General features: G+C 30.0%; 1 protein-coding gene across 4 annotated transcripts in view; it reads right to left on the reverse strand.

Moving 5' to 3' along the window:
- Positions 1 to 2,801: 2,801 nt before the first annotated feature.
- The window catches only part of LOC112599388 (protein grainyhead-like), a 103,191-nt gene continuing 89,915 nt past the window's right edge, over positions 2,802 to 16,077 (reverse strand). For 3 of the 4 annotated variants that reach the window (XM_025346278.1, XM_025346279.1, XM_025346280.1), the window contains 8 exons: positions 11,626 to 11,720; positions 10,986 to 11,042; positions 9,915 to 10,013; positions 6,383 to 6,562; positions 5,947 to 6,137; positions 5,122 to 5,317; positions 3,630 to 3,694; positions 2,802 to 3,080 (listed from right to left, as the gene is read on the reverse strand). In XM_025346278.1, the coding sequence (XP_025202063.1) occupies positions 2,948 to 3,080; positions 3,630 to 3,694; positions 5,122 to 5,317; positions 5,947 to 6,137; positions 6,383 to 6,562; positions 9,915 to 10,013; positions 10,986 to 11,042; positions 11,626 to 11,720 (1,016 nt within the window). In that variant the 3' untranslated portion in view covers positions 2,802 to 2,947. Of the gene's footprint in view, positions 3,081 to 3,629; positions 3,695 to 5,121; positions 5,336 to 5,946; positions 6,138 to 6,382; positions 6,563 to 9,914; positions 10,014 to 10,985; positions 11,043 to 11,625; positions 11,721 to 16,077 lie in introns of all 4 variants that reach the window. The other variant, XM_025346277.1, reaches the window with a different exon arrangement.

Below are 16,077 nucleotides of genomic sequence, written 5' to 3' on the forward strand. Positions count from 1 at the left end.
GTTGTATAAATGATTACTTAAACATTTATTGAATTAACTTAAGTTAGTGGTGTATTTTTTTATTTTTTATTTTAGAATGGGGTGGTGAGAAGTCGAAAATAATGGATGGCCGAATAAAATGTAGGTATTATATTATAATAAAATAATTATATTTACAAGATTTCACTTAAGTACAAAAAAAATAAAAAAATAGATTCAAAAGTCATACTAATAGCTATTTACTATAAAGAAAGAGAGTACATTAATAATTATATTTTATTGTATGACATTTTATTCTATTCACTGTATTTATCAAGATTTAGTGAGCGTTAAACGTTAAAATTTCTCAATACCATTTAAAGTCTTTTAAAATGCTGTCTTAATTAAAAAACAGCAATATATTTTAAAGAGCAAACAACCTTGCTCTTTATATATCCAAATTTTTGTACTATAACATAGTCCCAAATCGGCCAAATCTAAATAAAAAATCCATGCTCTAAAAACTAATGTTTGTGGATTTCTTTAACCAAAAACGCATAATATAAATTTAAATAACAATATGTTTAAATATATTATTTAATATATTAATTTATTAAAGAAAAAAAAAATTGATTAAATTTCTTCTAATATATTATTTATAAAAATAAAGCAATGACTTTAAATAGTATTGCAATATTTTACCAAAATACCTAAATATTGTTTAAAAAGCACACTTTTAAATTCCATACAACACACTTTACTTTTTATATTACACACAATTTTAGAGATTAAAGCAAACATTAATAAAAATACGTTTTCCAATTCTGTCTAACTTTTTATCATTATTATCATATTTTCCCTTTACAACATTAATTGGATACTATTCTATCAGTATAATTTAGTGAAAACAATTAAAACTAAATTTTGAGGTTATTAACAGTAGTATGAAGGTTCCTTGCATCCTTCATAGTTGCTATTCATAGTACTGTATTAATATGAGTGTGGGAATAAATAAATAATTCAAATGAATTATATAAATATATATATTATATATAAAATACCAAAGAATAATTGGACTTTAAACTAAAATTTTGCAATCAACATATACAATCTTTAACATAACGACAAATAATTTTGACATAAATTCAAAACTAAAATTATAATTTCAAAAGTATTGCAAAAATGCCATTTTATTTACCATAAAAAGGCAACAAACACTTGAACATACAAATATATTATATCATGAATATATATATATATATATTACTGACAATAATGTGGTTAAGACAATAATAAACATGTTATTCAATTACTAATCAGTATTGGCAGTATTGACAAAAAAAAAAAAAAAAAAAAATAAAATAAAATAAAATAAAAAATAAATAGTACGATTATTACAATAATAAATTGTGTCGGTTTAATAAGTGGCAACATATGCATCTTTCAAAATCATAATCATTCGGTATAAAAAATAAATAAAAATGGCACACTGTCTTGGCTATACTTGTTAATAATTTTATTGAATAATGGAAATGTTTATAGCATAAAAATTGCACAAAAAATTATCATGCGTGCTGGGTCTAGTCTTAATTTAATTCAATACTAACTAAATACTTTAATACTTTTAAAAATTAATTTTGATAAAAAAAAAAAAAACGTCTTATATTGAACAACCAGCAACATGAGATCAAAGTTACTATTAATGATACTAATTTTGGCAATTTCAGATGTTTAGACCACTTTACATGATTACTTAGCAGATCTCAAGATAGATACATTTTATATTGATTGAAAATAATAAAATTAAACATAAATGGCAAGAAATATATCATTTTACTAATAAATAGAGCAACAATTCAAAGTTAACTGGAATGTTTTACGTTACGTTTTATATTATTTACATTTAACATAATTATTTGATAGAAATTTGGGTAAAATTAAAATATAACACGAATTAACTTGAACTTATAATTACAATAGATAAATAAAAAACAAAACATAATACTTTTAATTACGTAAAACTAATTAACTCTACATTAATATATTTAATTTTGTAATAATTAAAAATAAATGTATTTACAAAAAAAAAAAAAAAATGATTAAGTACAAAAACACGTTTTGAAAATATTAATTTCGAAGTAACATGGCAAAATATGTTTTGATCTATGTTTACTTATAATAATAATAGTATCCTCGTCCCTTGATAAAAAAAAAAAAAAAAAAAAATAAAAAAAAACAAAACAAAAAGATATACCATTGACAACGTTTTATGAGCAAAAATATAAACGATTAAACAATATTGATAAAATGTATTGTCATGATGATTTAAAACTAAATTGTTTCTCAAATAAAAATTGAGCAAAAGAGTTTGTTTTGAATACTTTACAGTCAAAATTTGTAAATCACAATTGAACAAATTTAAATGTATAATACAATTTAATAGCTAAATTAGTTTATAACTATTCTTGTATATCACATTAAATTAATTTTTGATGTCTGCAAAATAGTAATCACTACTTAATAAAAAATATATGTATACATATAAAAGTATTACTTATATATATATATATATATATAAATGTATATAAAAACTTAGTTTATAAGACCAATAAAATAAATCTCTAAAATACTGTTTCATTAAACAACTTAAAAAATAAATTGACTGAGCATAAGGTGTGCGCAAATTTCAGAACTTTTGTTATCATAGTGTAACCAATCAAAACACTTAAGTACAATAAATATAACGTCATGAATATTCATATGGCAATTAAATATAAACATAGTCTATAATATTATAATTATGTACACTGTCTTATTTAGATCTAATAACTATTTTAAAACTATATAATATAATTGTAATCGACTTGAATAAATTCACATATTTCTTAAACAAAATATTATGTTAAGAGTAAAAAAATGAGCATAGCTTGGTAAATTGATAGGAATTTTTAAGTGTTTTTTTTCATTTAAAAAACAATTTGATTAGCTGTTAGTGGTCCATGAATTCAATCAGTATAATATCAAGCATGTTCTCATTTTCTTCAGAGTGTCTGACTTCCAAAAGAAATGAATCTTCATTACAATAATATTTGAGCATATCATTATCAATTTTGGCTGTAATCCTGAAAAAAAAAGTTAATAATTAAAACATTAAACAAGGAATATGATCAAGTTTTTAAAACTAAAATGTTTAATTTTTTTATAGAATATTGGTTAGGTGTTATAATATACCCATGTGTTTAATGTTGTATTTGAATGCAATTTTATAATGAATAAAATATGAACATTTGTAGAAATTTATATTAATTGGTTAGTTAAATAACAGAGGAGAAGTTTGTGAACATTAGTCTGCATATGAGATTTCAAGATTGAACATACAAAGGTTCTTATTTTTCCTATTAGTTCTTTATTTGCAGATGTCCTTTTACAGACTCAAGTTTTGGTATATTATTTTTAAATATAGTTATTTTCACATAGTATAAGTAGGTTATAAGAGCTTTATGAACTCGAAAATAAATTAGTTGCTAAAGCGTTGATGTTATGAATTGTTAAATTAAAATATGTATTTTCAGGAAAGCATATATGTCCGTCGACTTTAACCCAGTATCTTCAAAAATTGGAAAAGCATTTAAATAGAATTTATAAAAAAAAAATCAAACGTTTCCACTTACCCTTTTTTGTTTTTTCGATACATGTTACTAATGCTGGAAGCAGAAATTTTGTACTTAGCCTCAATCTGGAAAAATAATGGGAAATAAAAATTAACACGGAGTATGTATATACTCCAAAGTTAAAAAAAAAGTAAAATTGGACAAACATCTCTAGTATTTTTTTCCTTAATTGATCAATTTTAAGTTATATTTTGATTTGAAAGTTTAAATTTTTATAATATATAAATATAATCGTGATAGTTTGGACGAAAAAGGATGACTGGAAAACTATGTTAGTAGCCATGCAAAGCGGGTAAAAACATACTTAAGAGATAAAAAGATATACTACTTACCAGAGAGAAGATGAAAATATCCGAGAATAAGCCATGCTGCATTAAAAAAACAAGCAATATGATATATCATAAGAATATTATTATCATTATGGTTATTTTAATGCTCTAGAAGTAGGTAATGGTTATTGTGTTTAGAGTCCGGTGCGAGATTTTAACCAAAACATTATGTACAAAAATTGTATTTCTAAGCTCTATAGTTTATTATAAAACTGATGATTTTAATGAAAACGTTTAATTACTCCGAGCGACAAGTACCATTTATAGCTTTCAATATACACCATAGTTTTGTGAAATAGTGATTAAAAATTATTAATTAGATGGTTAATAAATTGAATAAGTACAATTTTTTCAAAATATTTTAATTAAAAATAAATTAAAGCGTGATTAAAAGTTTGGTCTGTAGGAAATTAAGTATATAATATAAATGATACAGATAGATAGATAAACCTTATAAAGCTTCACGAATATGTAAAAAAAAAAAAAATAGAATCGTTATCATTTTTAGCGACAAATGTGTTTAGCAGTTGCATGGTGGGAGATGGTGGGTTGTGTGTTGAGCGCAATGAATACAATATATAAAGTTCAGTGTTACATGAAAAGAACAATAACATTTAAATCTATAATGAATTGTGGAAATAATTATTTTATCATAATTATCGGGTGAAATAATTATAAGAGGAGATAATAATATGAGTTTGGAAAATAATATTATGATGCAGTAACGATAAATGAATATAATATATTATAGTACAAATCGAAAAATAAGAGATATAAGAAAGCAAAAATTTTTTTGTTAGAAAACGACGTATCGTAATCAGTTGTGTTGGAGAGAGAACACTGCATTAAAACAGGTGCAGATGGAATAACAGCGTATATAACACGCCTAGTTGTCGGAGAGGAATCAATCGGATAGGGGTCGGGTAGGCAATGGGAAAATTACGGAAGGAGGCGCGGCGATTGCGATGAACACAGAATAATATCATCCAAAAGCAGCACGGATATTTTCTCGATTAAAAAATGTAATTAAAATTTAAAACGATTAGGTATGTAATAATATATGTATATATAAATAAATATATATTAAAAAAAAAAAAAAATAATAGAGAATTTATACTTGTTTGTCAATAAGTACTTCAATAATAAATGAAGTCTGTGCTTACAGCATTCAATAATCCCTGGGTCGTCGGCGGAATGACGTGCAGGGGCGTGTACACGTCCTCGGTGTCCTGTCGCACGTACAGCATTACTCGCTCGTTAATGGGCGGCACCTGCAGCTTCGTTCGCTTGTTGGGCGGACTTGAGAACACCGTACCGTCTGTGGTCAGTCCACTCTGGTCCAGTACTTCTTTCTTCTCGCTGTTGTAATAAGACACGCTGATGTGTAAAAAACATGTCTCATATATGAATGAATACGCAACCAAACACTCATAGGAGTATTATATATAATATAATAGAGTTAAAATAAAAACGCCGGCAGGTACCACTGCAGCAAATAGGAAGATATATATGTATGTATTATGTATATTAATGGATTAAATAGATAATATTTTAGTTATGTATGAATCATAAAATAGGCTTGGGACTTAATGAGCTAAAAAGTTTTAAAAGAAAAAGAAAAAACTAAAATAAGCATTACATATTTTAAATTTAAAACCCTAACGAAACAAATTTGTATCAAATCATATTTTCCCTATTTATTTTTCGAACAAATATGCAAATATATTATGTCCCGAATCCTGGCCGAACGTAGCAAATAGCAATAGATGGAAATATTGTATAATATTAAACCAGCCGATTATCATCGATCGGTTCGAAAATTATGTTCCTAGAAACAGATTTCAATTTATTATGTTGACCGGTTCTATCCATTTCTTTACACAATAATATGTATCATACATAAATCAGGAGATTATCAGATTGCTATTTTATATTATGCTACTAAAAAATTGGGAAGTATTGATTGTAATGCACGCAGTTATACTCACTTATGCGTATCTGGCGGGAAGTGATTGTGGAACTTGAGTGTCTGCGTGGTCGTCGCACCGGCTGGCTTGTTAGCTACGCCAGAGTGCAACAGGAAAGGCGAAGAGTGTTTTAGCGAACCAGGTTCGCCATTCGACAGACTGGACGTGTCCGTGTCATGTCCATAGAATCCCTGAAGTTCCATCGACGTCAGCTGAAACGTTCAGACAAGTATCGTTAATATACAATTTTAAGAATTAAAATGGTTTATATTGTAAGACGATGAGTAGCACATTTTGTTGTAGCGCTTTTAGTCTTAGTACATGGTTGTACAAAAATATATTTCTGTGACTATTTATACGTGTACTGTTTATATGTTAAGTTATTTGGGCCGAAATGAACTATTTTGCTATTTTCGTCTTATCGTGGACATGAAAATAATGTAATCATAAGTTTTACCTTGTCAATATCCTCGGCGGGTGAGAACAGCACTGGTGGTTTATTGAGGTCGCTCATCGAATAGAATTCAGATCGCTCGCACGGCGGATGATAGAGTTCGTCGATCTTCTTACGACCCGTGGCAGTCATTTTCCGTTTGGCCGCTCTCCGCTCTTCATCTCTGGTTTTCCTTTCGGCTCCCTAAAAACCAAACGGTTGTTAATAAAAGAATGCAAAAAAGACACACATAAAAAGTTATATAACGTGATATACGATTTATTAGATTGTCCAATTATAATATTAGATGGTAACATTTCGGAATTGTCGAAATTTGTGCCGTCATTAATTTGTCGCGAACCCGGTAATTTTACATAATATAATATATATTATACATTGTACACGCACAGCGTTTATGTATATCTACGATTTTTATTATTATTAATGCGTTATAATGGCATTTATTATTATATATTCTGGGAACCTCGGCGGGTCCAGGCGTTATAAATCCTCAAATAAAAAAGATTACACGTTCCGAGTACACCGCCGGGTAATTTAAACGATTATATGATAATATAATACCTACTATTTTTTCTCTCCACGGTCAGTATATCATAAACTGTCGGCCGTCCAGTATACGCCAGTAAATCAATAAAACCGTAATTAAACGAATTTTTTTTACCATTCAATTTATATGCGGTTTTTTTTTTAACAAACGGATGTATAATATAATTTTATTAATCGGGAAAGTTTTTTTACACATGGAGGTACTCGCAACTGTCGCACAAGGAAAACTCTGATGGCGTAACATGAATATCATAATTTATGATTTGTTTTCACTTTACACACACGCACGCGCGTAAATTATGTAATATAATATATCTATACGTATGTTATGAGTATCTTTGTACCTACTCGGGCGACCAAAGCAACGATAACGTATTATATATTATTATATAGGTACTTATATACTATATGGGTATAATATTAATATATATACGAAGGCGATTTGAAAATATTATACCCTGTCATACATTCAAATTTATTAGTCACTCAGATTATACGGCCATTCCGCGCACAACAGTTTCTTAACTGCAGCTCATAGTTATAAATTGAACTTTATTTTATTTTAATTTTTTTCGACATCGATAAATAACATGCTATTAATGTTTTCACTACATTATAATATTATATGTGTATGAAAGGTACATACCTATCATTAGTTACCTTTAAAGACGGGAGTATAAATAGTATTTTTTTTGAATAGTAATTAAAAAAAAATTATACGCATATGCACTTTTGTAATAAGTATGCGTATACGTTATGCGGCGGTTGAAACAGCATTTTAGGTTCTTTCTATTCCCTCGGAAACATCATGTACATTTATATTATAGTAATATTATTTAATATAATATGTATCTAAAACCTTTTACCACCACAACTGACAACAGCTCGTGTAGAAACATATTTGAAACCTAGTCGTGTTGCTATCGATTCTTTTAATATTAAATTTAATTATTATAAATTTATAATGTTATTAATGAAGTCCATCGCCGTATGGTAGAACACAACAGCATTTTGATGAGCAATAAATAATTTTAACATTTGTTGACCGATGAAAAAAAAACATCGACAATTTAATATTATTATTGTGCAAGCGTGATCTATACGCGAGCATATAGTGGTATAACACGGAAGATCCAAGATAAAGCCGAATTTCAATCGGACACGCACTGGGCACATGCAAGCACGCACATTGACGATGTCTACCTATATTTTATACACGCGGGTATAAATAATATTATAAATACATAAAAAAAAATCAAATCGAGATTCTCGTATGATGCCGCTGCCGACACTTACGACATGCGTCCGCTGTTAGTTTTATGGCTTTACAACTAAATTTTAATGACTTTTATTGGAGCTAATGCACCCCAGAGAAACCTATTATTTATAACTATTATGCTATCTCGATGAATAATGTGTCTGTATAAGTTTTATTTATTATTTTATTCTAATGCGTTGGTCGATAAAATAAAACCTATGGGCGCTTACGAAATGTCGAGAAAATTCATTAGGCGGTTGATGAAAATAAAACATTAAATATCTAATCGACATGAGTAAAATATATTAAAATAAAATATGTGTAATCGAAAAACACAACATCGGTCTAATCCAATGAATATTTTTGACAGATTAAATACGTAGAATATCGTACGAAATCACTCATATGGACAACAATAAAAGATAATATATAATATAATTTTGTAACCTGGCTGATATCATACAGCAGAAACGCTACAACGGTAATTTTGCGATTTCAATGGCTTGTGAGTTTGGTGACATGGGTGAGCATTTGAAACAATCGCTTGTATATATATTTAGCCTATATATAGGTATCTTATTTATAGTTATATTATAATATATTTTGGATACACTTGCGCGAATTGTACAATAGGGTAGACGGCGATTATTTCTCCTCACCAGTGACCACGTTGAACTTCAAAAATAAAAACACCATACGCATTTGACGTCTAGAGGTAGGTACTGTTTCAAATCTGATTTTGAAATCTCTCAAAACAATCTTTTAATTCTAAGGTTTTTTTTTTATTTTTATTTTATTATTATTTACTATTATGTACGAACATTAATACCCCACGGTAATCGAATATATATATATAACGTTTTAGATACATCCTTTGTCTGTATGCGGGGGTCACCACTCACAAGGAATCAAGACACGACACGACCGAGCGAGCAGCGGTGTTATCAGCCAGCTAGGTAGCACTCTCCATACAAGTTCGAGAAGTGTTTGCTTATATATATATAGGTATCCTGATGAGATTGAAAGAACATGGTATGTTTTTTTCCGGACAAAATATTAGAAAACAAGAACACGTTACATGGAGGTTGTTAATTTCGGTGGTCCGACTGTAGCGTTTATATATATTTATATACACGTAGAAGAGATGCGTGCAGTAAATTAGAAGCCTCTGACCATTCGTACATGTATATGACTAGGAAAAAAAATTAAGAAATATATTATACGTGTATAAAAAGACACATATATACCTTCCAGCTGCGTCGTCGTCCATGTCTGATCTACCAGTAAGATACCAGCGAAGAATTTTTGGGGGTCGAAAAAATAAATGACCTCTTCGGCACTGTTTTAATAGACAAGGCGCATAGTTTTCTACGTGTGATGCCATATATACTATACCCGAGTACATTACACACACACACCATATTATTTTATATTATATTATTATACGCGGCTTGTATTTGTAAACATAAATGTATCATATATATGTGTCGTATAATTGCCAACGTGTTGGACCATAAAGTATACGATGATCTGAGTATCCGAGTCGTTTATATGTATTACCTAATAAATTATTTGAAATAGCGACGCGAAATTTATATAAACTTACGTATTTATTTTTTTAAAATATTTTTACATTAAGATAAACCGATATTAAAACAACCAGTCCCGTAAATAGAAGATAAACGTTTTAAGAAAAAAAATATGATTCATAAAATATTTAATTAATCTGACCTTATCACAGAAAACTTTGATTTGACAATATCCCCTGTGGTACACAGGTCCGTCTCTCGGTTCTTCGTAGGTGTCGATTTGCAGGTGCAGCGGTAAACCCTAAAAAAAAATTTAATATCGTAACTAATATAATATAGTATTATAACATTATATTTTATTAAGGGTCAATAATAATTTAATTGATTACAAAAACTCATGTCAATCACCATTATATACGCGAGCATTGCATGCGTACCTATATAATATCTACCTACTATTTATCAGAATTCCGTTTAATAGTAATATATAGTTGTTTTCGCGATATGTAGATCGCATACTTTTCAATTAGCCCAAGGTAGTATAGTGACTATGCAACAATTAAATTGTGATAGATGCAAAAGTAAATCCATTAGCCAATGAACAGCGCGTTCATTCGAGAGAAAAATAATTATTATTATATTAATTTATATTTACTTTATTCTATTTATAAATGTATACAAATAAAATCGCGTGTACATAATATGCACCGCAAAAATTGATTTTATCGTTATGTTCTGTTTGCTTTTCACATTTACCTATCCAAGGTATAATTAAATAATAATAATATGTAACTGTTAATTTATTATTCAAGATTACTTGTCAAGTTTTGTACTTGCAAATTCGAATTTGTGTTCGTATCAATAACACAATATCACTATTCGTTCCATAAATTTATAATTAGAAATTATATTTTATTATTTAAAACCGTGATCGGTTTACTGGAACGCTAATTATTATTTTTTAAATTACAGTTGGCCTTGGTTATACGCGATATCTATTTAAATAAGCACGGATTGAAGAATATAACAATATAAGATATATCTAATAGTCGCATTTTTTAACCTGTGTATATGTTCGGGCCGAGGGGTTTAACAGACCGAGTATAAAAAGAAACCTCTAAAACACCAATTAAGATGTTCCCCGCCGCCCCCATAGAGAGATGAAAACAGCGTGAGTTCGTTTTTAATAGTTTATTTTTTGTTTAATTTTATTATCGTTTGAAAGAGGGAACGCTCTCGCGTGCGTTGAGTAATAAAATAAATAAAAACTTACCTTTACGCCTTTTTGGCTGCTGAAATCCGTACTCAGGCATTGCACGGCGACGTTGATCTGAAATGGAAAGAAAAAAATGATATTATTTATTAAATAAAAAAAACTTGTGCATATATTATAATTTATAATACACCGTGTGATTATATTTGATTGGACCTGGAAGCCGCGGGTAATCCGGATTATTGTGTGTAAATTTCGATTTCAAAATCGCTCGCCGTGTGGCATCTCCGAATGGGTTTTTTAACCTCGTTTAGCACACACACAAACGACCCTCGGGCGATTTGTTTTTTTCTTTCATAGATATTGAGACTAGCACACAAGCCGGGAGTTTAGCAATATATATATATATTATATATATAATATAAAATAATCTCTTTTCGTTTCACTTCTCTGTAGCTACTACGTGATGTAGATATTAATTACCATTATTAAAAGATAAATACGCGGCGCGATTTCCTTAGAAGAAAAAAATACCGGTCATTAAATGCGTAGACGGTTAGGAATTCGGACGACAGGTTAAAAAACAGATAAAATTGTTCTCGTTACTCTTTAATTATTGTCTCCTATATAAGTACGATATTATACTTGTGTATTCGTCTCGTACGCGTGTTTATATCAAAAACAATATCATGAAACTTACCTTTGCCGGACTCTCCAGAGGGTTCCAATAAATGGCGATGGCATTGTGTGATACTTCTTCAATGCATCCCACCAGGCCGGCACTGTTTTTCGTGTCTGTAAAAAATAAAAATCACCATTATTATTGTAATAAGATTAGTTTTATAATAGTATACGCGATTTATATACAAAAAACAGAATAATAAAATGAGCGGAAATATCAATGGACAGATTGCATAAATTTAAACACATGCGTGGCGCGGAATCTGATGCAGTGTAATAAAATTCGCGTTTCGTATTTTTTTTTTCGTTTCTTTTCTTGACATCGCGCCAAGTCATTTAAATTTATCCTTAACAACGTAAACTCTTCTCGTAACACAGGCAATTACAGTAATCCTCCGAGTTCTGATCAACAGACAAGCATACACATGCCGCACATAGCAAACATTATTGATTATAAATTAATTTTACATTCAACAAATATAAAACGAATAATTAAAATAAAAAAAAAGAAAGAAAACTGGCAAAAAAGTTCGTAAGTAGGGTAATGTAAAAAAAATGATTTAGTATACGGCGACGGTGTGAGATAAGTTCAACAGGTAAACCTACTGTATAAATAATAAGTATTATATATAGGTACCATAGCTGAAGTTGTACAACGAGATGTTACACGGAGAACTGGATTGGATATCGCACCGCGGCATGGCATAACATCGTTGGAGGCGGTTTCGATTTTTATGAATGAAGTGCAGCTCGTATAATAATAATAGCAGTACTACAATAGTAACTAGCTATACGTCAAAGATATAACTTGATTTCAATAACAGGTCCCGACGCTACTACCGACTATTTATATGGTACCTATATAATATATATATTATACGCTACGACGACGAGTAGCATCTACTTACGCGGGTAAATATATATATTATGTGGAAGTGTGTATAGGAAGAGGAACCTGATTGTATATTATATATAGCCAGCGGCCTTTGCTCCGTATACTTGCATTGATGTACACTGTACTACTGCACGCGGTTAAAGAACAAATGGGTCAGTGCAGTGTTCGTTATCAGGTTTTTCCGGTCCCGCCGACACGCGTTATAAATGTTATAATAATATATACACGTAGATACCCGCCCACGCGACGAGCACGCGTACCGCGATGATGTGCAGTATTTACTATTTACGCACGGTAAGAACGCCGGCGAACCGGAAATCTTGGACGATTATTTTCCCGACATCAATCAGACTCCCAAACGTAACGATATTTCTGTCGAGCGCGCGTCATAATATCATTAATTATACGCAGGCAAGTAATAACTAATATGTATACGACGAAAACCGATAAATACTTAAAACCGATCTAGCGGAGTTGTGCCTTCCATGTACATATCCACTAACTTAAAGCGCATCACAAACACGGCGCAATTATAATGATATAATGACACTTGTTAGATGCATCGCGAGTATTATTGAACGATTTGCTCGATTAACATATGGGGTCGACGAAGTAATTTTGGGAAAGAGCATAGGTATACTAGAGAGAGAAAGATGTACATATCATTATAGTAATATACGAGTATATAATATTATAGTATATTATTGTGTACCATGTACGACGGCGGCGGAAAACAAATGAGATTCAGTATATGGACGACAGTCGACAACGATGCGCTCACACGGGCTGGCCGATATCCAATTATAATACCTAATGAGAAACGACACATCGCCTGCTTCTATTGGTAAATTTGCATATTATATACCTGATAGATGTCTCGAAACAGAATTCCGTCTATACGGCACATATTCATATAAATATATATTGAATAAGCAAGTTGTTTTTTGTTTTATGCGTATAAAATTAGATTAAATTATATTTGAATGGGGTTTTTTTTTTTTTTTGGCGAATCTGTCAAATATCGTCTAAAAGCAATGTCATGTTTATTTTGTAATGGAATTAAAAGTATACGCGTGCACATTATACACGAATATTTTAGACACATACGACTTAACTTTTTAGTACGATGGACGTATTTTATTTGTGAAGGGCGAATTAACATAAATTAGTAAAATCGAAAAAAAGCATACACGTGTATACGTGTAGTGGGTATATAATATATATAAAATGTAAATCTTTAAGCGTTATAACCTCCTCGTCTCTTTCTTCTCCAAATAGCAGCCATCCGTTTTTCATCGTGCGCGCCCGCATTAATTTTAATACTGGATCGAACTAATCCTTATTTGTATACGATTTGGGTCAGAGTACGTGTGTGTCTAAAATAAAGATTTATAAAAAATAATAATAATAATTACAGGCTACTAGAGAGAGTCCAATGTTCACGATTTCCTCGGAGCGAAACAGTGGTACCCCCGCCCCCCACCAACAGGTCAAAAAAATATATTCTTATACCCAACGCATTGAAATATTATAGTGCAGCCTCCGCACAACCTAAGGGTTATCTTAGTATGGTTTAATATAGACTTGAACAGATCGCGGTTCTATATAATAACCAGTTTAAACGCGCTATTACTATAAATAATGGAGTTTTGATGATTATGATTACACGCATACATATTATCTATCCCACCCTATTTTTTTTTCAGGACCGTGCGAATTTATGCCGGTTAATTACGAGTTACAACGTTACGCGTTTCATTATAAAAATTATATCTTATTGAAATACGTGCTCGAGATTACAATTTTTACAAATATAACAATATATTTGTATATAATATTTACATTATACTAATACGTAACATATATATATATATATAATTTTAGATAAACGATATCAGGATGGCGGATCCGGCTCATGTACGTGGGGCTATCTAATATAATACAACAAAATATTATAATAATAATGTATACATTTTCTAACAAACGCGGCTGAGGTGAATTTTGAAAATGCAATAAACTATAGCTAAAAACATGTAATATGTATGAAAAAAAAATAATAAATAAATAATAATAATAAAATAAGCAAGAACAACAATCCTAAGAAAAACGCGAAACAATGGGACATTCGTATACACGCTCACGTGATGCAGAAGGATGAAAAAATTTACGATCTCGAAAACACAGTAGGCCATTGTTACTGGGTTTTTGTTTTTCAGTTTCTGTAAGTGTCGTGGACAAAAACTATAAATATCATCCAAAGAGAACAATGTAGATTTTAGTATGTGCACGCGATCTTTTTTTTTTTACTTACGAAAAATATATCGTGACAAGTTTTCTAAAAAAAAAAAAAAAAACCCAAATTGAAGATAGCAAACCGATAACGTCAATTAGGGAAATGTTTCTTCGTCGGTGTTATTTAATTTATTTTCGTCGATCGTATTTCACGTCGCGGGATACATTTATACATACTATATTTTTTTTCGTTTATAAATTATTATAATAATATAAGGTTCACCGATCGATGTTGACCTCAGAACGGAGGTAATATATTTTCGTGTATTTTTAAGCTTGGCTACACGCAGATCCGACCGACTACGCGCTACAGTGTTTGACATCAGAATCCATTAGAATAATAATTATTGGTCGTTGCGGGAACACAGATGGAAAAAATATCACATTAAGATAATAATATATAAATATATAATATGTATAAAGAAAAAAAGTGATGTAATTAAAACACGGCTGACTCGTATATGTAATATATATATGTACAAGATTTAGACTTTAGATTCTATATGTATTATATTATAATGACGTACCTCCACTCTTTCGTCTTAATTAACTATACTTACTTAATTCTGACGGTATTATGGGAATGACGATAATTTTATACGAAAAGTATACTATGTACATGTTTATTATAATATATTATACATAATATTATAATTGGATAATCTACGAACCGATAAAAACGACTACAATGGAACCTAGCTGCATAGATATCCCTCGCGAGAAAGGCGGCACACAGTCATCGGAATTAATTTATTTGATTTTTTTCACATTTTTTTTTCAAATAATATTATGTGTGTAAAACGACATTCCGATTGCGCGTATTCTACCAACGGATTGCAGTTCACGTACACAACGCGGCGATGTGTGACCATTTTCGGATTCTGTGTGTGACAAATACGGATGGAAACGATTTTTTTCTCCGGTTTCGCCGACGGAAACGGAATAGGGAAGTTACATTTTTGTATGCACAGCTTTACGCAGTCCGCCGTATAAGAGCAGAGGAAAATATCTTTTAAGGGAACGAACAATTAATATAAGGCTTAAAAGGTCAATATAGTAGTGTTTTTAAAAATACAAGTTGTACAAATAAAGGGAGTTGAACCATAGACACTATATGTATATAAACATCCAGGTATCTAGTACCTACATAATAATATAATATACACACGTGACACATATCGTTGCATCATTCAACCGACGATTTCAAATAGAAATCTTTTAAACATACTTGATGATATAAAAATACAATACTATAGAAAATGTAGTATTCATATTATACTGTAT

This window comes from Melanaphis sacchari, unplaced genomic scaffold, assembly GCF_002803265.2.
Source record: "Melanaphis sacchari strain LSU unplaced genomic scaffold, SCAv2.0 Contig50_pilon_pilon, whole genome shotgun sequence".
NCBI classification, from domain to species: domain Eukaryota; kingdom Metazoa; phylum Arthropoda; class Insecta; order Hemiptera; family Aphididae; genus Melanaphis; species Melanaphis sacchari.